This window comes from Saimiri boliviensis, chromosome 12, assembly GCF_048565385.1.
Source record: "Saimiri boliviensis isolate mSaiBol1 chromosome 12, mSaiBol1.pri, whole genome shotgun sequence".
In the NCBI taxonomy this organism is placed as follows: domain Eukaryota; kingdom Metazoa; phylum Chordata; class Mammalia; order Primates; family Cebidae; genus Saimiri; species Saimiri boliviensis.
Genome location: NC_133460.1, coordinates 18,150,419 through 18,177,044, shown reverse-complemented (window position 1 = coordinate 18,177,044; position 26,626 = coordinate 18,150,419). Strand labels below are relative to the sequence as shown.

Genomic DNA, 26,626 nt, shown 5'->3' with positions numbered 1-26,626 from the left:
TTTTTTTCCTTAAAGTTTCTCTTGTCATTTCCTTTTCTCCCTCCTTTCAAATTAGACAAACACAAATTTTTGAATGTGTCCCTGGTTTCTCTATGTTTACATTTCACTGTCCCAGGAACCAGCGTACTCCATTAGGAACCAACATATTCCCCAAGACACATCTCAGATAACAGTTGGCTGGCCATGTTAAAAATGCATTTCTGATTCTATTCTAGGGATACCTTTAGTCCATGAAATAAATGAGAACATTAGGATTCATAGTTATTATCTGGATATGTCCCTAAAGTGAAACATGTTTTGCTGACTTACTGAAATACATATTTGTTTCTAGATGTTTCTATTTCCTTTCCTCTCAAATAGTTAAATAGTATCAGTTGCCTAGGAAAGTTACTGTATAAACGATTTCTTCCTTAAAATGAAGAATTATCAACTATTCCCTAACTTACTATTTGAGAGAGTATAATGTGATAAAATGTGTTGCCTTTATTCATTTTTTGTTGCTATAACAGAATACCTAAGACTGGGCAATTTATAAAGAGCAGAAATTATTCCTCACAATTCTGGAGTCTGGGAAGTCCAAGATCAAAGTGCCAGCAGCTTAGGTGTCTGTTGAAGGACCAGTCTCTGCTTTCAAGGTGATGCCTTCATGCTGCATCCTCCAGAGGGGAGGAATACTCTTCTCACATGGTAGAAGAGAGTGAATTCATTCTCACAAGCTCTTTTTATAGTGACTTGAATCCACTTATGAGAGTGGAGTCTGCATGACCTGAACACCTTCCATTAGGCCCCACCTCCCAGTATGGTTGTACTACAGATTGTTTCCAACACATGAATTTTGGGTTGCACGTTGAATCGTTGCGTGTGGGTTCTGAAATAAGACATAAAAGTTATATAGAAGAGATTGATAGTTCATTCACTTAATATTTATTGCGGGGAGATTGATAGTTCATTCACTTAATATTTGTTGAGGAGAAATTGATAGTTCATTCACTTAATATTTGTTGAGGACATTATATGTCAGGCACTATGCTAGGCATTAGATATATAAGATACATACTGGCCACATACAGAAAATAAGATAGATAACTGGCCACATACAGAACTTATCTACTAGTTAAGAGACAATCAACAAAAAAATAAAAATAAATGCAATTGTCATAGTGCTATAAAGAGAGAAATGTAGTTTTAACAGGAACCTATTAACAGAAGTTATGAGTAACTTTAGTCTTCCCTAAGAAAATGACACATAAACTAGAGATGAAAGGAAGTGCAGGAGTTAGCAAGAACACGAGCAGGAAATGGTTCTGCCAGCAGAGAGAATAATATGCAAAGGCCCTGAAGTGGAAAAGAGTTTGGTGTCTTTAGGAGCTGAAGAAAACTAATGAAGCTAACTTGTATAGAGCTGAGGGGAAGGAGTGAGATGAGATATGTCTGAAGAAATAGGCATACTTCAGGTAATACAGGACCTAGTAGGCCATTGTAGAGATTTTGTTCTTTATCCTAAGAGTGATGGAGACCATGAAAAGATTTAAGGTAATGTAACAAAAATCAGATTGCATGTTAGAAACAATTGCTCTATAGTATGAAGAAGAAAGGATTGGAAGGGATAAGAATTGAGTGCTGAGAATTGACTTTGACTTGGGTTGGGATGTTGGACATGTAGACAGAGAGGAGAGGATAGACTTTTGTTTAGGAGGTAAATTCCACTTCACAATTTCAGAGTGGGAACCTATAGGGGTAAGAAGAGGAAAGAGTTAAGAATAACTGACCTGTGCAGCTAGATGAATAGTGCTGCCATTGAGGACACCAGGAGGTTTGAGATGGAGGATAGTTTGTTTTTGTATTTGTTGAACTTGAGATGCCTTTGAGGCATCCCAGTGGAAATATTAAGTAAGTAATAAGCAGGAATCTGGAGTTTGAAAGAGATGTCTTAGCTAGAGATAAATCTGTGAGTCATTGTCTTTTAGGTGATAATTGAATCAGTGAACCCAGCTGCGATTGCCTAGGAAGACTATGGAGTGAGCAGAAAAGGGCAGCTTGAGAACCAACTTGAAGAAGAACTCTTTGGTGACCTTCTGGTTTTTGTTTTTTGGTTTTTGGTTTTTGGTTTTTGGTTTTTTTGGAGACGGAGTTTCGCTCTTGTTACCCAGGCTGGAGTGCAATGACGCGATCTCGGCTCACCGCAACCTCCGCCTCCTGGGTTCAGGCAATTCTTCTGCCTCGGCCTCCTGAGTAGCTGGGATTACAGGCACGTGCCACCATGCTCAGCTAATTTTTTGTATTTTTAGTAGAGAGGGGGTTTCACCATGTTGACCAGGATGGTCTCGATCTCTTGACCTCGTGATCCACCCACCTTGGCCTCCCAAAGTGCTGGGATTACAGGTGTGAGCCACCGCGCCCGGCTGTTGTTTTTTTTTTTTTACGACACAGTTTTGCTCTGTTGCCCAGGCTGGGTTGCAGTGGTGGGATCTTGGCTCACTGCAGCCTCTACCTCCCGGGTTCAAGTGATTCTCCTGCCTCAGCCTCCCAAGTAGCTGGGATTAAAGGTTCCCACCACCACACCTGACTAATTTTTCATATTTTTAGTAGAGATGAGGTTTCACCGTGTTGGCCAGGCTAGTCTTGAACTCCTGACCTCAAGTGATCCACCTGCCCAAGCCTCCCAAAGTGCTAGGATTACAGGTGTGATCCACCATGCCCAGCCCTGTATGATTTTTATTCTTAACAAACTTTGGTTTTATAAGAATTATACTTTGAAATAACCTTGGTTGTTTTAACTGAGACTCTGTGTTGTGATGTAGTAACCCTCTCTTTCTCTTGCCAGATATATTTGTCATCTCTTTATTTTTTGTATATAATCTATTTATTCAAATGGTGAATATACTTTGCCATTCAATGATCATCCAAAGGTAATATAAGTGATGTTTTCTAAACATCTGGGTTAGACAGTTTTGTCTAGATACAGTAGTAGGTACCATTCTTACTATATTCTTGTCCTGTAAATAATTGAGGTGATATAATGTTTAGCTATCTGTTCAGATATAATGAGGAAGGTTGAATTCTCCTTGACAGCCTTTTTCATGAGCTCTTGGGTATCTCTTAGAGACAGCTCTAGAGATAATAAATGTTTTTTATTCTGGTGTCCTAACTGATGTCATCTCTGATTGCCTGAGCCTCAGTCTGGGATTAAGATGGTGGGTGTTTTAGTCCATTCTCACACTGCTGTAAAAAAAATACCCAAGACTGGGTATTTTATAAAGGAAAGAGATTTAATTGACTCACAGTTCAGCATGGCTGGGGAGGTCTCAGGAAAGTTATAATCATAGCGGAAGATGAAGGGGGAGCAAGGCACCTTCTTTACAAGGTGGCAGGGAGGAGAATGAACACAGGAGGAACTACCAAATACTTATAAAACCGTCAGATCTCGTGAAAACTCACTATCACAAGAATAGCATGGGGGAAATCACCCCCATGATTCAGTTTCCTCTACCTGGTCTCTCCCTTGACACATGGAGTTTATGAGGATTATAATTCAAGATGAGATTTTGGGAGGGGACACAGCCAAACCATATCCATGGGAGTTTCCTCCTTTGCCACTAAGTAGCTGCAAAAGGGAGGATAAGAAATTGACAAAGTGACAGAGCACGGTGGCTCACACCTGTAATCCCAGCACTTTGGGAGGCTGAGGCAGGTGGATCACTTGAGCTCAGGAGTTCAAGACCAGCCTGGGCAATATGGTAAAAATGCATCTATACCAAAAATACAAAAATTAGCCAGGTATGGTGGCACACATCTGTGGTCCCAGCCACTTAGGAGGCTGAGGCAGTAGGATCACTTGATCCCAGGAGGCAGAGGTTGCATAAGCCAAGATTGTGCCACTGCATTCCAGCCTGGGTGACAGAATAAGACTCTGTCTTAAAAAAAAGAAAAAATAAATTGACAGTTGGACTCTCAAAATATAAAACATTTGTCCTTCAAGAGCCATTGCTAAGAAAATTTAAAGGCAAGGCTTTGGGGGAAATATTGGTAAAACACATGTCAGAAAATCGACTTGCATTCAGAATATATAAAGAAGTCTTAAATTTAATCATTAGTCAACTTAACTTTTTTTTATTGGTTAAGATTTTAACAGACCAAAGATGGCAAAATAAATACATGAACATATGTTCTATATCGTTAAACATTAAGGAAACAAAACCACAGTAAGAGATCTCTCCATGCCTGCCTGTGCATTTTTAGAATGGCTAAAACGAAAAAGATTGAAAATACCCAGTGTTCATGAGTATGACAAACAACTAGATTTTCGGATATTGCTGCTGGAAATGTAAAATAGTACAGCCGGCCAGGTGTGGTGGCTCATACCTGTAATCCAAGCACTTTGAGAGACCAAGGCAGGCCAATCAGTTGAGGTCAGGAGTTCCAGACTAGCCTGGCCAACATGGTGAAACCCCATCTCTACTGAAAATACAAAAATTAGCCAGGCTTTGTGGCACGTGCCTGTAATCCCAGCAACTCCAGAGGCTGAGGCAGGAAAATCGCTTGAACCCTGGAGGTGAAGATTGCAGTGAGCCAAGATCTTGTCGTTGCACTCCAGCCTGAGCAACAAGAGCGAAACTCTGTCTCAGAAAAAAAAAAAGGTACAACCACTTCAGCAAACAGTTGAGTAGTTTCTTACAAATTTAAACATACACTTACCATATGACTATTTTCACTCCTAGGTATTAACACAGAAAAAATGAAAACATGTCTTTACAAAGACCTGTACACAAATGTTTATAGTAGCCTTGTTCATGATTGCATATGATTCCATTTATGTAAAATTCTACAAGAAGCAAAACTATACTGTTAGGATGCAGATCGCAGATCTATCTTGGGAGCTTAGTGCAGGAGGCTAACTGTAAAGGACTCTGGGAAGTTTTTATGGTGATGCACATATTCTATATCATGATTGAGATGGCTACATATATTTGTCAGAATTCACTGAATTGTGCTTTTTTAAATGTAAATTTTATTATATCTAAACTAGACTTCAGTAAACCTCATGTCAGCATTATGAAGGGTTATCAGAAACCTTTTAGGATATCACTTGTAAAATGGGACAGTAGACCTGAAGACAGTAAAGCTTTTTGCTTAAAATTCCATGGTAGTGGTGCCTGTGGACAGAGTGCTTATGTCCAGATTCCTAATCCCACAAGACCGCATAGTTCCCTTGGTATTAACTCACACCCTGCTATGTATTGTGCTTTTTAACTTTCTGTGGACGTGCATCCTGGCTCTGTGTATGTAAGTTACTGAAATACAGGGATCATGTCTTCTTGTGTTCTTCATACGTCCTACAGTGTATTGCACAGATCATGTGCTCAGTGAGTATTTGCTGAATGAGTGAAAGCTTGGTATAGCACACTTGTGCCTACTAGACTTGGACAGAAAAGTCAGTCATATTTCATGGTGTGGTGCCAGGCTTCTCAAGATCATGAGAAACCTTCTCTGAAGTATGGTTTTCTAGACCACTGTCTCTTTGCTTAGGAGATTATGGCTACCACAAATGTATGCTAATTATTGAGGGATTGATTTTATATTTTTCTGCAAAAGCTTAGATAATGATTTCTGAGGTTGAAAATAGAGGGAGATACCACCTTACATTTTTAATCTTATACCAAATTTAACTACAATGAGAAAACAAGCTTCTCTTAAAGATTAAATGGAAGAACAGTTGTCAGAACCAGAACTTTTGTCTTTCTCCAAAGCTTTCCACTCTTTATCCACTTTATAATTGAGGCACCATACTGATGGCATAGAGAAACACTTGTCTCAGTGTTAAACTTACTTTCCTAATATTTGTGAGGCTCTAAACTTTTACAATTCTGATTCATTTAAAAATAAGTGGATCTACATAAATAGGGCATGAATTTACGATTTTTCTTCTAAGAAAGTGAGAGACTCAAAGATACTATGAGACAATAAAGTTAAGAGAAAACTAAAAAATTTAAAAATAATAAAAAAATTTAAGAGATGGAATCCCAGACTATGTTTCTCTTATTTCTTTTTTCTTTCCTTATATTTAATTTAATTTGTTTATTAATTTTAGGGAGAGGGTCTCTATTGCCCAGGATGGAGTACAGTAACATGATCATAACTCACTGCAGCCTCAAACTTCTGAGCTCAAGCAGTCCTCCCACCTCAGCCTCTTGAGTAGCTTGAACCACAGGTGCACCACCATGCCCAGCTGATTTTTTAAATTTTTGTAGAGATGAAGTTCCACTATGCTGCCCAGGCTCAAACTCTTGGCCTTAAGTGATCCTCCTGCCTCAGCCTCCCAAAGGGTTGCGATTAGAGGTGTGAGCTGAGCCATAGCACCTGGCCTATTTCCTTTTTTAAAGTAAAAGTACATCTATTGAAATAGCAACACATTATTAATAATATTTAACATTTATCAAGTTGTTACTCTGTGCCAGGCATTTATTCTGAGTGCTTTGTATATATTCTGTTAATATACACAATACTAGGAAGTCATTCTGCATTTACTGATAAAACTGAGTTACATAGAGGTTAGTTAATTAACTTGCCCAAAATTTCACTGCCAGTAAGTGGTGGACCTGGATTTGAGTCTTCTTCTTTTTTTTTTTCTCTTTTTTTTGAAATGAAGCCTTGCTCTGTCACCCAGGCTGAAGGGCAGGGGTGTAATCTCAGGTTAATGCAACCTCCACCTCCCAGGTTCAAGTGATTCTCCTGCCTCAGCCTCCTGAGTAGCTGGGATTATAGGTATATGCCACCACGCCCGGCTAATTTTTGTATTTTTAGTAGAGACAGGGTTTCACTATGTTGGCCAGGCTTGTCTCCAACTCCTGACCTCATGATCCACCCATCTCGGCCTCCAAAGTGCTGGGATTACAGGCTTTAGCCACTGCACCTAGCCAGATTTGAGTCTTAATCTAAAACCTGAGCTTGAACTGCTAATATTCTATCTCCCTGTGAAGACAACACATATATGACTAAATGGTTTAGAATTTGATTTAATGTCAGAGAATTACTGTACTCGTATAAATTGTTAAGGGAGTACAATTTAGTAGAGAAATGATTTAAAGTTGTTTAATATTGAAATATCAACTAGTTGAAAAAGAGCAGTTACTTTAATAGATCTGGAGATCATAAATGGATCCTTTGCTATTGTGACTTACTCTACAAATTCCTTTCTGAGAAAATAGTAGTGCACATTTTCTGGTCTATGCAAATAGGTAAGACAAATAGGAGTGTTCATTTTGATGCCTGAGAGTAGACTATAAATAGCCAAGTTTCCTTGGAGATAGGATAAGAGTCTAAAGTTGATGTAGGGTATCCTTTTGTTCTTCAGTCAAAGATATTGGGATGTTTCTTTAAGGAAAAGGAGCTGGGAGCAGGATGTGCCTTGAACGTTTATGAGAAATAGTGGCTAGTGCAGGAAGAGGTTACATTTTATAGGGAACAAAACCCACTTCACTCCTGTGAACTGACAAGAGGAATCCAAACATGACATCTCCCTCTCTCTGTATTTTTTTTGATCTCCCATGAAAGTTTGGATTCACTATCACTGTGCTTACAAAATTGTAATTAAGTCTGTTCTGATAGAAGTCTAAATGTTCCTGGAGGTATTTTTAGGAATACTGTTCATTTTCTTTATTCAATGAATGCTGTTCAGGGACGTTAGCATCACGTGCTAGGAAGTTTTGAAGTGGGTAATTCAAAACCTGGGTTTTAGTCTCAGTGCTGCTGGTTAACTTTGTATCCTTAGATTAATCGTTTAATCTCTCTGGGCTTCAGTATTTTCTAAACCCTGATTTGGGGCGATTAGCACAGATGATCTCTGAGATCCCTGCTAGCTCTAAATTCTCTAATTTTATGACTGCTTTTGGCCAGGAGTTTTACTTGATTGACAGCTGCTATTGTCTGCTGCATTGCTTGCTTGTTTCTTGATCATTGTCCATGGGCAATCCTTTTCTGTGAGGCTATGAGGTCATTAATGTTTAGTCTTTTTGTTAATATACTTTTACAGACAATCCCACAAGTACTTTTCTGCCCACAAGAATTATTTAACCTACCAAATTTAACTTTCATTCTCTTTACCAGTCTCACCTTAATCCAGCCCAGTTCTATTTACAAACGATGGAGGTTATTCATTCAGGTGAAATAAAGGGCTACTTTTGCCAGATTAATCAGAGAAGAAACAATAAGTATCCTTGAATGGAATTCTTCCATGGGAGTTTCTCATGATACCCTAATTGGAATGGAACAGAAAATGTAGACATTGTAATTTAAATTCCATTTTAGCCTTCTACCTGATTGACTTTGATTTATGCTAATTTCTTTGGCATACTCTTAATATCTTTTAGATCCAGAGCATGTGCTTAAATTCATACATGATTGAAAGATTTCACAGTGTGTAATATAAATGCAATTAGCACACTTTACGTAAATTTAATGTGTAATATCCTATAAACCTTTTAGAATTTTAAAATATAAAGCAAACATTTTTTTTTTCAAAGACAGAATTGTATGGATTTATATACACTTAGATAAGACAGAGTAAAAATACAAATGTTCTCACCTGCTCTCCCCACTTTACCTCCAGTTCTGTTCAACCAGAGTAGGCTACTCTTGACAATATGACAAATATCCTTCCACTTATTTTCTATACATTGTATGGATAGCTTAAACATTGTGGTAAGCTTTTCTTTAATGAATTCTTCATGCATTATATGTTAAGAGCTTCAGTGATTGGCAGAGTCATAGTAAGGACAGATTCTGGTAGCAGGTTGTACTTGTCAATAAAGCAGATTTTAAAATAGAGATTTGCTGCTAGTTAGTGTTTTTATGGGCTTAAACAAAATGTCTTTATGGGATTAAACCTAAGGTCAGTTTAGAGAGCAAGAGCTAATAGAATAAGTTGTAATATGTACACAGTGTTGGGTACGATTTAGTCAACTGTAAAATAAGGCCTCCAAACTACAGTGATGCTCACAAACAGGTGGTAATAGCTGTCTTTTAAATTGGGATAGAGGGAACAGCCAATAGTATATAAGGAAAAAGAAAATTAAACTTAAAGGGTAGTGACAATTTTTTTCTTGTTATATAACAGAACATTTTGTCATTTCATTTTAATAGCAAAGCATTCTCAATCTCCAGGCTTCCAGCATTGGTATTCCAATAAAATCCATCCCCAGAGCTTTTATTTGAGCAATTCTGAACTTGCCTTGTGTGTGGTCATCAACCTGAATAATACACTGAAAAGTTGAACAGGGAAGTAATGTCCTGACTACTTTTTATGACTAATAGCCTTAGCACCCTTTTTATGTTGGAATGTGAGTTTCATGCATACACTACTGTGTTAAATTGTTGTGTCTTGTACCGTCCTGTGTATGTTTTAACCAAAACAAAAATACGTAATTTCTTTTCCTGAAAACATGTAATTGTTATTCAGTGCTTACAGTTCTGATTACCTTCCAGGTGTTATTACCTTGTTTAATTCTCACATAGACCTAAATGGTAGTTGTATTATTTTTCTGCTGAAGCATGCTTGGAAAGATTAACTGACTTGCCCGAGTGAGTGACAAAACTGAAATTCAAATTGTGACCTGTTGTTGAGTTTAACTTCTGGAATGGGCAAAGTAAGGACCTCCAAAAATCTGCCCCTCAATAAAAGCAACAAGAACACTGGCAAAACTATTAGATCAGCCTTTTCAGAACTCTGGAAATTAACTAAAGCTTACAACAATCCAAGGAGCATTTGAGAAAATTGCCTGAATTTTGGTAGGAACAGAAAACTTTGTGGCAGTTTAAATTGTGCTAATTCCATCTACCTGTCCCCAGTATGCTTGAAAGCCAGTAGCCTCACAACTATAGTAGCTGTGAAAACTAGCAGCTTAGCCACCAATTGAGAGGCAGGGGGTTTGGTACTCCTTAAAGCCCCATCCCCAAAGAATTGTCACTATTTGATCTATCTGGCAGCTCACTGAAAATGTTAATTTTCAGGGTTTATCTTTATTTGATCAGATTCAGAGTTCGCTCTGTTCTATTCCTAGGGCATTTGTTAAAAATAATCAGCAGGAGTTGTTCAACATCACAGGTTCCTGAGGTATTGGGGGTAAGAAAGACGGAGAGGCAAACATGAAGGAAAATTTGAAGAAGTGTGTCCATGGGAGTCTTTGAAAGGCTCCAACATTTGTCTGAAAACCTGAAAGGCCACACGTTTGGGGCTGTCCACATGCCCAGGAAAAACTGGGAAAGCCCTACTCTCTCATGTCTACCTGATTTGTGAGTCTATGCAAGCAGGAAGTGAGGGCTAAGACAAAATTAATTGCCTGCTACAGCATTGATGATGTGCCACAGCACACAGAGAGACCTCCTCAGCAAAGGCTGAGAGACTTATTGGTTCAAAACATTTAAAGAAACCTTGTTCTAACCACTAGCTGACTATTAAACTAATCTAATAGGTGAGGCCACACACAACAAAGGATACAGACTTTACAGAAAGATTCCAGGAAAGTAGAGCAGTAACAACAACAAATCCTGGGGAAGGAAGGAAATTTGATTGCCTTAGTTATCACAGTATATTATTCATATGTCCAGTTTTCAGCTAAAAATTACAAGACACAGAAACAGGAAAGTGTGGCCTATATACAGGAAAAATAAAAGCATTCAATAGAAACTGTCCCTGATGAAGCCCAGACATTGGACTTACTAGACAGAGTTTAAATCAGCTATTATAAGTATGTTACCAAAAAAAAAAAACCCCACACACACACACAAAGGAAAGTTTGAAAACAGTGGCTTACCACATAGAGAATATCTAATGGAGGTAGACATTATTTTCAGAAATAAAATAGAAATTCAGGAGTTGAAAAGTTAAATAGCTAAAACAAATCAGCAGTAGAAAGAATCATCAAACTTATAGACACATCAATTGAGATTATTATATATGAGGAACAGAAAGAATAAATAATGAAAAGTGAAGAGAGCATAAGAAACATGTGGGACATTATCAGGTATACCAACATACACATAATGGGAATTACTAAAGAAGAGAGAAAAAGGAGTGGCAAGAATGTCTAGAGAAATAATGGCTAAAAACTCCCCAAATTTGTTGAAAAACTTTAATATGTACATTGAAGAATCTAACAGATTCTAAGTAGGATAGACTCAAAGTAATATACATTCAGTAACACCATAGTTGAAAGCCAAAGACATAAGAGAATCTTGAAGGGAGCAGGAAAACAGTGAATCCTCATATGCAAGGGATTCACTGTTAACTGTTGACTTCTGACTTCTGACTTCTGAATACTGTTAATGGCTGACTTCTCATCAAAAACTATTAGACCAGTGTACAGGAGGACATGTTCAAAGTTCTGTAAGAAAAACTCTCGGCTGGGTGCAGTGGGTGACTCATGCCTGTAATCTCAGCACTTTGGAAGGCCGAGGTGGGCAGATTACTTGAGGTCAGGAGTTAGATACCAGCCTGGCCAACATGGTGAAATACCATCTCTACTAAAATACTAAAGAATTAGCTGAATGTGGTGGCACATGCCTGTAATCCCAGCTACTCAAGAGGCAGAGGTGGGAAGATCACTTGAAACCTGGTAAGCAGAGGTTGCAGTGAGCTGAGATCATGCCACTGCCCTCCAGCCGGGAAAACAGTGAGACTCTTAAGTTACCTGTAGTCTGTTGTTTTGTTTTTGTGCTTCTACTCATTCAGAGGGCGAGCTGCCAGGGTCTGACTTACCCAGGGAGGTACACAGGACTGCATACATCAGGAAAAAAAAGACTGTCAATCAATAATTTTATATCCAGCAAAACTATACATCAAAAATGAAGGAGAGGCCGGGTGCGGTGGCTCAAGCTTGTAATCCCAGCACTTTGGGAGGCCGAGGTGGGTGGATCACGAGGTCAAGAGATCGAGACCATCCTGGTCAACATGGTGAAACCCTGTCTCTACTAAAAAAAAAAAAAAAATGAAGGAGAAATTTAGACATTTCATGGTAAACAAAACTGGAGACAATTCATCTCAAGTAGATGTGTTCTTTGAGAAATACTAAAATGTGTCCTTAGGCTGAAATAAAAAGACACTAGTCAACATTTTGGATCCACATAAAGAAATAAAGAGCACTGGTAAAGGTAACTGCATAGGTAAAAGTAAAAGTCAGTACAAATGTATTTTTGCTTATAACTGCTTTTTTCTTTTTTTTTTTTTTTTTTTTTTTTGAGACGGAATTTCGCTCTTGTTACCCAGGCTGGAGTGCAATGGCGCGATCTCGGCTCACCGCAACCTCCGCCTCCCGGGTTCAGGCAATTCTCCTGCTTCAGCCTCCTGAGTAGCTGGGATTACAGGCATGCGCCACCATGCCCAGCTAATTTTTTTTTTGTATTTTGAGTAGAGAGGGGGTTTCACCATGTTGACCAGGATGGTCTCGATCTCTTGACCTCGTGATCCACCCGCCTCGGCCTCCCAAAGTGCTGGGATTACAGGCTTGAGCCACCGCGCCCGGCTTGCTTTTTTCTTTTAAATCAATTATAAAAATGTTGACAGGTTTATAGTGCATACATGCAATTTGCATAATAATAGTTCAAAGACAAGGAAGAGAATGGAGCTATATTGGAGTAAAGCTTTGGTATGCTACTGAATTTAAGTTGGTATTTATCTAAATGATTATTGGATTTCTTTTGAGGTAATAGTCACCATTTTAAAGTGTACAATTTATAAAGTCTTTAAAATGGCCAGAAAAATAAAAGTACAATGTAGTGGTTTTTCATGTATTCACATATATGATTTTTCATATAGAATTGTGCAACTATCACCAATGTCTAATTCCAGAATATTTGTAGCATACCAAGAAAAAGAAACCCTGTATTTCCCAATTTCTTTTTCCCCCATCCCCTGGCAACCTAGTCTATTTTCTGCTTCTTTGGATTTGCCTATTCTGGACATTTCATGTAAACGGAATCATATAATATGTGGTCTTTTGTGTCTGGCTGCTTTCACAAAGCATTTTGTTTTCAAGGTTTATCCATGTTGTAACATGTATCAGCAGTTCTTTTTTTTAATTGCTGAAAAATTATTCATTGTATGGATATTCTGCTTTGTTTTTTATTCATCGGTTGATAGATATTTGTATTGCTTCCACTTTTTGGCTATTATGAATAATCCTGCTATGAACATTCATGTATAAGTTTTTGTGTAAAGATATGTACTCTTTTCTAACCCCAAGTCAGTACACTGTAGGACAATTCAACTCTGACTCTAATTACCTGGAGTTAGTACAGACCTCACAAGTTAAGGACTCAGTTCTCCACAAATTCAGATGCCGCGCCTAATACAGATGCTGCAGGATACCTCTGCTTCTGGCTGGCTACAAATTTAGGGGTTTCCATTATCTCATCAGGTTCAGTAAGGAGATACAATGCTTTGATAGGAGCCCAGAGGACAAGCACTCTACTCGGGATGGGAGTGTAAGAGTTTGTCAAGGAAGATATCCCAGAAGAGACTTCTAAGCTGCAACTGTAATTTCTAGTCTTAGGTAGTAGCCATGAAAAGAGGTTTGGAAGAGTACTGTAGGCAGAGGGAACAGCATATATGAGGGCCTGGGGTGTATGTAATATAAGGAGATATATGAATTAAGAATTAATCTAAGAATTTGAGCATCAAGTATGAAAAGTAATTAAGTGAAAGAGAAGAAGTAGAAGCAGTGTAACCCAGACCTTTATAGCCCATTTTAAAGAGTTTGGATTTAAAGCAGAGAGAGTCACTATAGAAGACCCAGATCCAAGAAAGAACGCAAAATTTTAACAAATGGGAAAGAAAAACATGTGTATGAAAGAAGGAGAAACTAAAGAAACCAGTAGATGTGGAGGGAGTTACCAACACCAAAGGAAATGTGTTTGAGGAAGCTGTATCAAATGCTGCTAAAATGTTGGGACCAGGACTTAAAATGTTAAGACAAGTATCCTTTAGAGTTGGTGACACGGAGTGAGTGAGCTTCACAAGAGCTCTATGAAAGGGATAGTTGGGGCAAAAGCCAAGTTTCAGTAGGTTGAAGAATGAATGAGACTCTGGGAAGTAGAAGCAGCAGAAGAGGAGGAAATCTGGCCAAGACTGGGAGCAAGGGAGGTTAGACAAAGCAAGACAGAAACAGAAAACATGATGTGTTGGCATATGGGATAGTTTTGTTTTGTGGTAGGGGAGCTTGAGATCCAGAAGAGGATAGATATGAAAAGAGAAAATAATGTGTTGGGCAAGATCCCAAAGAAAGTGAGAGGGGATGGGATCCAAAACACAAGGAGAAGGATTGTGAGGATGAATTAATGAATGTGTTCAGATACATTTGTAAGTCTGATGGTGGACAGTTGGGGAGTTGCTGTCTGATGGCCTCTTTTTTTTTTTTTTTTTTTTTTTTTCTGAGAAATAATGGAGACCAATACCTACTGAATGTGAAGAAGGTGGTAGATTTTTATATTTAAGGAGAGTGCAGGAGACTTGGAATAGCCTTAGCAAAGAACAGTGAAGGACTGAATTAGTGAGACCTAATTAGTTTCTGGACAGAGGTGATAGCCCCAAGATTAAAATTTAGAAATTTACAGCAGCACCCCTCTGCTCTGATACAATTTTCTCCATCAGCATTCCGCAGCCTGGAAGTTAGTACAAGAAGTAGGAAATCTCTGTTGAGTCAGGGCTATCATTTTTGCCAGGTGGGTGCAATGAAAAGATAAAAATTGGTAACATAATGGATCAAGGACTCTCGGCTGGACAGGGAAAGACATGAAGGCAAGAGGAAAGTGAAAGATGGGGAGAAAGTGTAGGGACCAGTGACTAGAAACTCCCTGGAGGGTAAGAACAGGTGAAAGTCACGGGAGGAGATGCTATTGCTACAGTGGAAAGGAGGGCTCAGCCTCAGCCTCTTATGTTACTCAAGTTTTCAGACACTGTCCATGGGTGATTCATTAAGATTCTTTGTTTTACCTGTTTACTCTTTTTGTTTTCTGTTTTTTGGTTTTTGTTTTTTTTTTTTTTTTTTTTTTTTTTGGCCAATTCGCTATTTTATAAGCACCTATATCCCAAGATACAACTTAGAAATCATAGCAGATAAAAATCATCACCACTAGCTATGTTTCTAGAGGGAAAAAAAATAAGTGTGTGAAGTTTTTAGGTTACCTATAGTCTGTTGTGTTGTTTTTGTGCTTCTACTCATTCAGAGGGCGAGCTGCCAGGGTCTGACTTACCCAGGGAGGTACGCAGGGCTGCATACATCGGGACCGTCCCCCTTCCTGTTGTCCTTCCATCTTACAGCCAGCACATTGCTAAAACATGAAACTCTGTAATTTCAGTTTAATTGGGATACTGCCCCTTACTCAAATACAAATGCTCTTGGGAGAGGCAGTATATTAAGCTTTTATCAATCATTAAGACATTTGTGGTAGAGTGTTTTTTGGCCTGTGTAACCAGTGAAGCAGCTTGCCAAGAACAGATTTTATTTCCCCAAGGAGAAACTAGAGCAAGAGATCCACGTCTGTGGTGGGGATCGGGCACACCAGATCACAATACCTAGAGCTGACAGGGAGAGCCCCATGAGAGGAAGAGAGCATTGTCAGTAGTAGGAAAATTTAACGGGAAGATGGAAGAAGACAATAGCTAATATTAACTTCACTATTCTTGCTCAAGTCCAACCCTGTATGGGAAAACCCTCTCTCTGGCCAGATTGGCAAGCACTCCCATGATTTGCTCGGACAGACAGACTGGTGGGTGTGTGCCTTACAAGCCCTGTGTTACAGATTTTCTGTGACACTCCTTTTAAATGTAGTGATGACATGCCTTATAATCATCCTCATTGTGGCAACAGACATGCTCAGACTGGCTGTATTAAATCTTTTTAACAGGTTCTGGATCTACAGATCATGAGTGTCAAAGCCTCTTATACTTAAGATGCCCCCATTTAATGGGGTAAGACTCATGATGACTTTCCTTTTGTGTGTTATTTTTTTGTGCTGCACAGGTGAGATGCTGAGAGGCATGTGGGAGGCTGTAGTTTCTAGTTCAGTTTCCTTTTTCCTATTGTGTACAAATCTTTTATTTGGCTGGGTTAGTTACCTTGGCAACAGCTGCAGGGTACAGATGGATTGGCAGTTTGGGGACTGGAAATACATACAGGCCCCTTCAAAAGGCAAAAAGACCTGTTGGATAAAACAAAAATTAGTGAATGGCTAAGCTTGTGCTTAATAAGTGTATAGAAACCACACTAAGACAGCTCTTTAGGAGAGAACTAATTTAAAGCAGTGCAATTTTAAATTTAGCTTGTTTTTAATACACTTAAACTCGGTGCTTATGAATTCTGCTGCAGACCATCTTGGGGTTTCCAGTGGAGTGGAAAGTACAGTTCCCTCCTCTGAAAAGCTCATGTCCTGTTTGGGGATAAAAAGAAGCTACCTTAAAATAAGTGCATGGTTGTATGATACAGACTAAATGTGTTAAGGGAATTTAGAGGAAGTAAAAGATCTTGACTGCCAATGTGGGTGCTGAGTCTGAAGCTACATACAGGCAGGAAATAATTCCTTGAGGTAAAATACTAAATTTGAAGGCCTGGTGAAAGTCTGGGTACTAACAGTACCTGAATTTATAAGATTTAATAGTAACAGCACAGTTAGCCTTACAGATTCCCCCAGTCCGCTTATGGAAAATATATGACTATGATATAAATGTTGTTGACTTAGAGTCTTAAGAAAATGAATTCTAACAACAATGTTGACTGACCACTGTTTGCATTAGCCCTTGTATATTTAAGGAAAGTCTATTTTTACTGAATGTGTGAGCATATTAGTTGTTGAATCTCTGACTGCTACTATGCCGAGCACAAGAGACACTCAGTAAAATATTTGTGTATTGGTTTTCTTATATGCAGTATGCCTTCTGTTTGTCAATTAGCATTAGCTTTTTTTCTTCTAGAATAGAGCTGCTGAATATTTGGTTTTGATTTATTGTGATAAGTAATTTTATAAATACAGGACTGTAGCTATTCTTTTAAAGTTAAACCTCTGTCAGGTTATTTGCAGTTTTGTAGAAGGTGTTGCTGTAATTTCGATACTTGTTCTGTTTGTAGTCACTTGGTGTGGTGTGCTAGACAGACAAGGGAGGAAGAGAAAAGCAATTCCACTGAGAATCTACAGGCACAGGAGGTTAAGTTAAATTTAATTTCTAATGCCAAGAGAGTAAGAGTATCGACATAATGATACTCAGAAATACTTTGGAGGAGAGAGAGTTCGGTTATGATATACTGAACCTACAGTTTTTAATATTTGCCAGCAAAAAAAAATCAAATGTAAATAAAAGTTCACTAGGTATGTAGAGTTACCTTTGTAACTGTACAGACTTTGTATGTTAAATAGAGAAGAAAGTTGCTGATACAAGAATCCATAGGTCAGGCACAGTGGCTCACACCTGAAATCCCAGCACTTTGGGAGGCTGAGGCAGGCAGATCACAAGGTTAAGAGATTGAGACCATCCTAGCCAACATGGTGAAACCCTGTCTCAATACAAAAAAATTAGCTGGACATGGTGGCACATGCCTGTCGTCCCAGCTACTCAGGAGGCTGAGGCAGGAGAATCGCTTGAACCTAGGAGGCGAAGGTTGCAGTGAGCCGTGATCGCGCCACTGCACTCCAGCCTGGTGACAAAGTGAGACTGTCTCAAAAAACAAGAACAAAAAAACCCAGAGAATCCTTAATATTGCATTTTGTCAGAGGGTCTTTCATTGCCTGTAGTTTATTATTCCAGCAATTACATCTTTTGTAATGGAACAGTGACTAGAAAAGGATAATTCGTTAGCTGTCTTTTGCTGAATGATCGGGAGTAGTTTCCTGTTAAGAGTTCTTGGGCACTGATGTGAATGCCTTATTTCCAAAATTACAATAAAATGCCTTATCATGACTCTCCCTCTCCCCTAAGTTTTTTTTTCCAAGGAGACTTTTTAGTGTTTTTGTTTAAGAACAGTCATGAAATTCCCTGGTGCCTATTCACCCCTACCAAATCCTCGGCTCTCTTCTGGTTTCAGGCAATTACCATGAAACTTAAAAGGTTAGCGATAAATAGTGTGACCGTTTTTAAACTGATTTATTTCTGTTTGGAGTATGAAGTCAATCAGCTCCAAGTAGAAGCTGGTGGGGGTGTCGGGCCATAGTGTGGGGCATTCTTGTGAAGATTTATGTACTTTCTGTCCGGTCTGCCTTCCTCCTGCCTGTGACAGCCCCATAATTATAATGTTGCTTGCATCTTGGCAGGGATCACCAGATGGGTCTAATTATTAGATAACTTGGTAGAAAAAGTGCAGCTTGTTTATTTTCTTCTACTCAGGAGTTATGTTCAGATAGACTTAGCATTGGGGGCAAAGACTCCAACTCAACTTTGAGAGGACTGATTTCTTGTTTTATTTTATTTCAACAAGTTGCTATATTTCTAAAAATGTTATCAATGGCCAAACGCAAGTTGCAGAAAAGTACCCTCCTTTCAGCAGCCCCACCTACCCACACATGCATGTGGACACTCAAGTCCAGCCCTCCCTGTCTTCTCCCACCAGGTCAGCTTCCCAAAATGACACTAGGAATTTTGCCAGCTCCCTTCACAGAAGACATTTGTTCATGGCAAGTGCTATGATTTTGAGATCAATGTCTCTTTTATTTTTGTGTTCCTATTGAAAAAATAATGCTGACCAGGCACAGTGGCTACACCTGTAATCTCAGCACATTGGGAGGCCAAGGCAGGAGGATTGCTTGAGGCCAGGAGTTCTAGACCAGCCTGGGCAACATAGAGAGACCCCCATCTCTATTAATTAAAAAAAAAAAAAGAATGTAGATGAAAAAGAAATCCCCTCAAATGCAGAAATCTACTATGTTTCTAATAGCTCCAGAAATTTTCATTCCTATATTCTTGGTAAGTATTTCTCCATTTTTGGTTGCTCTTGGAAGGGGAAACAAGTTGTTTTTATTGAGTAGTAACAGTGTAAACATTCTCTTATTGAAGAATAAGATAAACTAATTACTCTGTCACCTTTCTAATCTGTTTTTATGAATTAATTTACCCCAAATTTGATTGGGGAAGTGTCCTTGGGTTTGACATGAGAACATATTTATGGAAAAATAATGCTTGATATTTTACAAAATCATTTTTATTTTATTTAAATGGGGAGAGACATTTTAAGAATTACCCTCATAATTTGCCTTTATGATTTTCTGTGAAGCATGCCAGCCATGGTTTTGGCAGTGTGAACATTTGTGCACTATACAAAAATTGGGGAATATGCCAAATTTGGGGCAGAGGGCCCTCCTATTTTTTTCCAACATTTTCTTGAGTTTAATGAAATACTACTTACATTGTAATATTCTTAGACCTTTTATCTTTCATAAATATATTGCTTCTAGCATTTAATATATTTATTTAATTTTATTTCTATATTACCATTAGGCATTTTTCAAGTTTATCTTCAATTTCCTGGAAAGTGATTTTCTTTGCAGCCAAAATGAAGTAATATGCAATGAGTCTTGGATCTGGGAATAAAAAATTCCAGTTCTTTCTGCCACTATACAGGCTCAGTGAGGGCAGGAACCTCATTCTGTCTGTCGTTATTTCCCTGGAGCCTAGAAGAATACCTGACAAAATTACTGAGAAAAGCATTTAATGAATGCCTAAGTGAACTGCCTATTTTGACTTTTCTGAGGTCATTTGTTGTTCTTTAAGTTCACTTTGTATGTTAAACTAAGTGTTACTAGGTTATAAACTACAGCAGAACGCTGAAGAGTAGGACTCAGGGGATTTAAGCGCTTGAATGACCCACAAAGAGATGAATGAGCTTTAAGGACAAAGGTGTGGTGGTGAGGAATATTCCCTGGCGGGCCAAACCCACTAAAGTATTCCCACCTTTTGCATCTCCACAGGAGCACTCACTGTGGGCCTCGTGCGACAGTGTCAAACAATCCATGGACGAGACCGGACGTGCATCCCTCCCCGGCTTCCCCCGGAGTGGGTCACCACACTGTTTTTTATCATCATGGGAATCATTTCATTGACTGTCACATGTGGTTTGCTGGTGGCTTCCCACTGGCGAAGAGAAGCTACAAAATATGCTCGATGGATAGCATTCACTGGAAGTAAGTAACCTGTGCTTACTAAGTTTGTCTAGAAGGCACCCACACTGGTATTTTTATGAAGATAATCAAGAATCAGTAATAAGGACTTCATAATCATCAAAGAACACCACTTGTGTATGGCCGTGAGATAGACTCTACACAGTCCCATCATTTCTTCAAAACTCTTCCTGCAAGACCAGGACATCCACTACTTTAATCGCTTTGTATGAAATGCTATTTTAATGAATTTTATTTTTGCTCAGATTGTGACATAAGTATTACAGGTTTGTGACTCAGAGTTACCAGTAGCCTGAGTCTTTTCCTCTTCTTGAAGCTATTGGTATCATCTATCAAAATAAAGATATAGAACAAATACATAAAAATATAAATTAGATGAAGGTGGTGATATATTTTTTAATATTGACTTTGAGTTTCTGCTGTATGTTGTAACCACTGAAAAATCAACACATTTGGTTATTTAATAATTGTTTATCAACATTTCTTACTCCATTAAGCTCAGCCTAAGGGTATAAGTTTATATATTACACATTCTCTTGTACTTTGCAAAATTGGTTTAATTTCAGAACACGTCAGAGACTTAAGTTAAACAGAAGAAAGAAAAATGCACAAAGAAAAGACATTTCTGCAGTTCTGCTTTCATGCTTCTTTCTCTCCAAAGCAGTTTTGCACCCCAGGGGATATTTAACAATATCTGAAAACATTTTTGATAGTCACAATTAGGGGAATGATGGTGGGTAGAGGCAGGGAGGTTGCTGCTAAACATCCTACAAATACATAGGACAGCCCCCCGCCAACAAAGAATTAATCTGGCCCCAGATAGCAGTAGAGCCAGTTTTATAAATCCTGCTCTAAAGAAACAGGAGAACCATACCTATGTAAATGGGACTTTTAATTCAGTACCTTAAAATAATCTCAGGTTTGCATAAGGTTTTAAAAATAAATATAACGCCGGGCGCGGTGGCTCACGCCTGTAATCCCAGCACTTTGGGAGGCCAAGGCGGGTGGATCACGAGGTCAAGAGATCGAGACCATCCTGGTCGACATGGTGAAACCCCGTCTCTACTAAAAATACAAAAAATCAGCTGGGCATGGTGGCACGTGCCTGTAATCCCAGCCACTCAGGAGGCTGAGGCAGGAGAATTGCCTGAACCCAGGAGGCGGAGGTTGTGGTGAGCCGAGATCGCGCCATTGCACTCCAACTTAGGTAACAAGAGCGAAACTCCGTCTCAGAGAAAGAAAGAAAGAAATACAACGGCTCACTTTCACTTGATATCTTCATTTAAAACACATATAATTGGGGTAAGGGATAATCCCATGTATCCCTATTAATGTTAAAACTCAGTTTATCCTTAAAGGCTGTGGGACAGTGATATACCTTCATAAGCCTGTTTCTTCCTGTATTCTCTGAAATTTATACTCTTTAATGTGTATGTTTCTGACTCTGTTTATCTGTATTGCTCTTAATTTTTAAATTTAGATCAAGTTGCCTTTGATATAAAAAAGGTTCCCCATTCTTGTTAAGCAGGGTGAAACAAGTTGGTGATCTTTCCCCTGCCAAACAGACCTCCTGAGACTATTCTTTTCTAGAGAGGGTCCAGAAGCAATTGTAGAAATAGTGCGGCTAAAGTTAAGGATATAGATGAGAAATTTAAAGAGAATTTGATTCTTTATCTTTTACTCACAGATTCACTAATCCTGATAGAATTCAGTCTTCAAGGAGTAAAATAATATCAAAGAAGGATTTAGTTTCTAGATTTAGTTGAAATTTGGGAATGCATATGCTTTGAATACCAAAAGCCTAAAATATAATTCAGCAAGGTAGCATGAGTCAAAATGTTAAATGCTCTCATGAGCTATAGATTCTTATGACCCAATAAAGGGAAAGCTTATCTTTGTTTCTCATTCACCTTAAACAGAATATTTAAGTATGTGTAGTTGTCCCCAGTGCAGTGTATTTTTCCTTTATTTTTAATTTTTATTTTTGAAATAATATGTGCAAATGATGCATAATTCAAAATCTGTGAAAGCATAACCAGGTGAAATCATATTTGGCCCTGCCGCTCAGCCATCCCATAACCCCTTTCCTGGAGGCAACAATTTTTACCAGTTTCTGGGGTTTCCTACTAGAAGTATTCAGTGCATAGAAACATATCTATATGTGTGTGTTCTATACATACATATTTATATAAAATTTTTTCTACTATTCCGTACCTTAGTTTTAAAACTTAACATATCTTGAGTTAATTTTATTTAAGCAAGCATAGAGCTGCCTTGCTTTTAGCTTCCTAAAATACATTGTTTTTGTTACCAAAGCAAGTGGCTGGGGTGGCAGTTCTGAGAGGGATTGGGTGCCCCCTAGTGTTTCCACTCCACCCCTGAAAAATGTCCTTTATTGTACATATTTCTATTCTAGTTAAGCTACAGTTCTCGTAGTAACGTGAGGGTAATATTTTCTGATGGCCCTGCACAGTGGGGAAATATGTCTCAGAGAAGAGCCCCACGTGATGGGTGTTCCCTGTAGGGGCAAGAGAAACCAGGGTGAGTTATCTGTTCTTCAAGTCTGGCCCGTATCCTTTCCTTTGCCACCCTGATTTCCAGCCTTATCTTTCAGTGCACCTGATTTCTGACTCCTGCCACCAAGAAATCTGTGCCATGAAGAGTATGAAGTTATGTCTTTACAATCTTATTTAGGATCCAGAACTCAGTCTTCAAAGGTTGATATTATTAGCATTAATAATATTTTAAGATCTAAAGTAACTTCATGTTCACAACAGCTTAAAAGAAAAACTCATCCACCTGGATTAAATCTGCTCCCCAGGAAGTATAGAGAACCTGCTTGCTTGTATTTAATCTAAGGTTAGATTAAATAGGGCTTCCTTGCTCCCTTAAAATTTGATTATACTTTTTCCTAACAAATTTGGAAAATATTTAACCCTTAAAAATGTTAAACTCTGTGGTTGCAAAATGTATTACTCCATTATAAAGGATAGATCTTTTTTACAGTAGAAAATAGGAAATGACAGGAACAAAGTTAGCCCCGTGAACATATTTAACATCTGCATATTCCTGAAGTACTTTTCTAAATTGTTTCTTGAGATTAGTCAACATTAAGAAAAACAATTGTTTTATAACAATAATTTTGTCTCATTGTTTTTTAAATTAGGTTGTGTATAGCTACCTAAATTGTGGTTTCATTTTACTCACCAGACCATATTAAGCAGTAGAACCATTAGAAATTGGTGACAGACAACACTGCTAACTGGGCATTGGCAACACTAATAGGTATTTGTTGCTGACTGTGCAACAAAAAAGCCAAAAGCTTTAAAACATAATGCCTGGATTTTTTATTTGTTCTATAGTAAGTATCTGAAAAAAATCCATGTTTGCTTATGTAACATTATTTGGTGTGGTCATTTGCCCAAAATGAAGTAAGCTGTAAGTCTGTATAATATAAAATAATATACCTAAATGGTGCAAAGTGATCAAGAGTGCTGTTGTTTCTTAAGCTGATGTATTACTTAAGCAAATGTTATTTGTCATTGTATTGCTGGAGTTATTTCTTCTGGAAAGGGTTCCTAATTGACTTTTTTTAAAACTATGAAAGTTTTGTTGATTGGTTAACACACAAAAAAAATAGAGGCAGATGTCAGCTGAAATGTTTATCCAGGGCTCTGTCAGTACTGTTGGGGAATAGTTTTCACCTGGAGAAGGTTTCTCATTCAGTTAATAATGGAAGTTTCAACTCTTCATGTACAATGACTAGTAATCTATACTCACATTACACTGAAGAAATATTTCTGCCTCCAGAAAAAGTTGAAGGGCAATGAACATCTAAGCGATACGCTTTCAAAAAGCAAAAACATTTTCTTGGAAAAGGTAGCCTCTCTGTAAACAGTTTGTGTTCACTAAGAAGGGCATTTCTTTGGTAGCACAGGGGAGCAGGCTGTTTGCTCAAACACTGGGCTTTGGAATCACTTTTACCTGGACACTGGGTTTTCTGATATCTTTTTAGAAACATTTTAGCAAATAATATACTCCTTTGTGTTTACATGCAAAACTCAAAGGTTATCCACCCTCCCTGACTTTAACCTACCTCTCCGGGTATTCAGAAACAGGACAGAGATTTTATGTTTTGGAATATTATCCATGATCATAGAGAACCACTGTGACAATTTACTAATCATCCCAGAGATCTGAGGTTCTTTCTACTAGCTGATTTTATTTTTTATTTATTTGTCTGTTTTATTGAGACAGAATCTCACTCTGTTGTCCAGGCTGGAGTGCAGTGGTGCAATCTTGGCTCACTGCAACCTCCGCCTCCCAGGTCCAAGCAAGTCTCCTGCCTCAGCCTCCTGAATAGCTGGGATTACAGGCGTGTGCCTCTATGCCTGGCTAATGTTTATATTATTAGTAGAGATGGGATTTCACCATGTTGACCAGACTGGTCTCAAATTCCTGACCTCAAGCGATCTGCCTGCCTTGGCCTCCTGAAGTGCTGGGATTATAGGCATGAGCCACCATGTCCGGCCTCTACTAGCTGATTTTAAATCAGAGTAAGATAAATGGTGCTTATTTATATGTACCTTTTCTCTAATTCCTTCTAACTAACATGGAGAGGAACAGAGAATTTTCAGAATAGTAACTATTGTGATAATGGTATGCAGCACTCATTCAGCACTTACTGTTAACCTGGCACTATGCCAGGGACTAGACATTATTTATCCTTCTAGTATTTCACCCATTTTCAGAAGGGAATCAGAGGCTTAAGATTATGTAACTAGTAGGCAGTAGAGTTGGAATTGAGCCCCTATCTGACTCTAGCTAGTGCCCTTAATTACTATTGGAAATGACTAGGAATCGTATTTGTGAGGATTCGGTAGGTTTAAAGAAGGACTTTCTAAATCCTGATGTTCAGAATTGTCCTAAAACTTACATAAAAGGCTAGCCTAGCTTTTATTGTATTGTTAGGCTTCAGGGATATTATGTGACCTGTAATATATACAAATTTTTGACAAGTGGCCCATGTTTTAACAGGTTTGACCAACTCTTCTTATAAGCTTCCTTTGTGCCAAATTTTCATTGTTTTTTGAAATCACCAAACCGTGTTACTAATGTTGTGTTTTGGTTTGTTTTACAGTGATCCTTTTCTGTATGGCTGCCCTAATATTTCCAATAGGATTTTACATCAATGAAGTCGGAGGTCAACCTTATAAATTACCCAACAACACAGTAGTTGGGTCATCATATGTACTTTTTGTCTTATCAATTTTCTTTACAATAGTAGGACTTCTATTTGCTGGCAAAGTTTGTTTACCAGGCTGATGAATGTCTAAATTGCTTGACTCTTACTATTTTTTATTTTATTTTTTTATTTTTGGAGGGTGGGGAGGACAAAGGTGAGGCATCTGAGCAACCGTCTCCTAGGAAGATGCTCGGATGAAACTGACGCTGAGAAGGAAAAAAACGCTTTCATTTGTTCTCACTATGCACTTTGGATTAAAAAAAAAAAAATAGGAGAGCCTTTTCCATAACCAAATACAGACAATATTGACTAAATCTCCTGAGCATATTCAGGCAGTCAGGTCTGCACTGTGATAGCAACCTAGAAAAGGAGAATGCTTTATACTGAAAAGCATGTGGCCCTTTGTGACTCTATTGTTCCGTTTTTAATGTCTAATGATTCATTAGTGGGAAAAAAAAAAAAGGTCTAAGTATTTATGTATCATGGTGGACCAGAGGGATGCAAGAGAAGTTCATGTGGGGCTGGCCTCACCTCCTAAGAAATGAGTGTTCACAACTTCCTTGTAATAGTATGAGCCTTTGGCACCAGAATGGATTGCCGCTGCGTTACTGCACCAAGAAGCCAAAAGATCAAAACTTGTTTGCTAAAATGTATGTAAAAATTCTGAGATTCCCTCTCCTCTGTGTACAAAAAAAAAAAGAAAATCACTAAGATACATGTTTTGGGCGGGTGGGTGGGGGAAATCTTCCTTATATTTATATAAATATATATAATATATATATTTTGCTGATGCAGTATACAGTGTGTATATATGTGTGTGTACCTGTGTGTGTACATTTATATACACACACATGCAAACAGTTCCTGGAAGAGAATTCTGAATGCTTTGCTAGCAAAACACTGTGGTGTGCAAACCTAGAACTCAATAGAAAAAAAAAGCCATTTATCTGAAGGCTGCATAGTGGAGAGAGTCTTCAGTTTACCTCATTCTTTGTAGCAGCCCTTGATTTTAACAGGTTTTTGTAATAGGTACAAATAATCCCATACCTTTCTAGGTGCAATTTTAATTTAAGCTAAAACTTCTTCGTAGGGTTAATTTATTTGTACATGATAGTAGAAGGTAAGATCATGTCAAACCTTTTAATTTGGGGAATCTGACACTATTTAAATTATTGGCAACTGTTGTCTATTGTACAGAGATTCTTTTTCTACTGGCTCAGTCTGTTACAT

At 38.3% G+C, this 26,626-nt stretch overlaps 1 protein-coding gene across 1 annotated transcript in view; it reads left to right on the top strand.

Moving 5' to 3' along the window:
• Positions 1-26,100, top strand: part of MOSMO (modulator of smoothened) — a 75,056-nt gene extending 48,956 nt beyond the window's left edge. The window contains exons 2-3 of the mRNA XM_039478377.2: positions 19,942-20,154; positions 25,292-26,100. Of these exons, the coding sequence (XP_039334311.1) occupies positions 19,942-20,154; positions 25,292-25,476 (398 nt within the window). The 3' untranslated portion in view covers positions 25,477-26,100. The remainder of the gene's footprint in view (positions 1-19,941; positions 20,155-25,291) is intronic.
• The last annotated feature ends 526 nt before the right edge of the window (positions 26,101-26,626 follow it).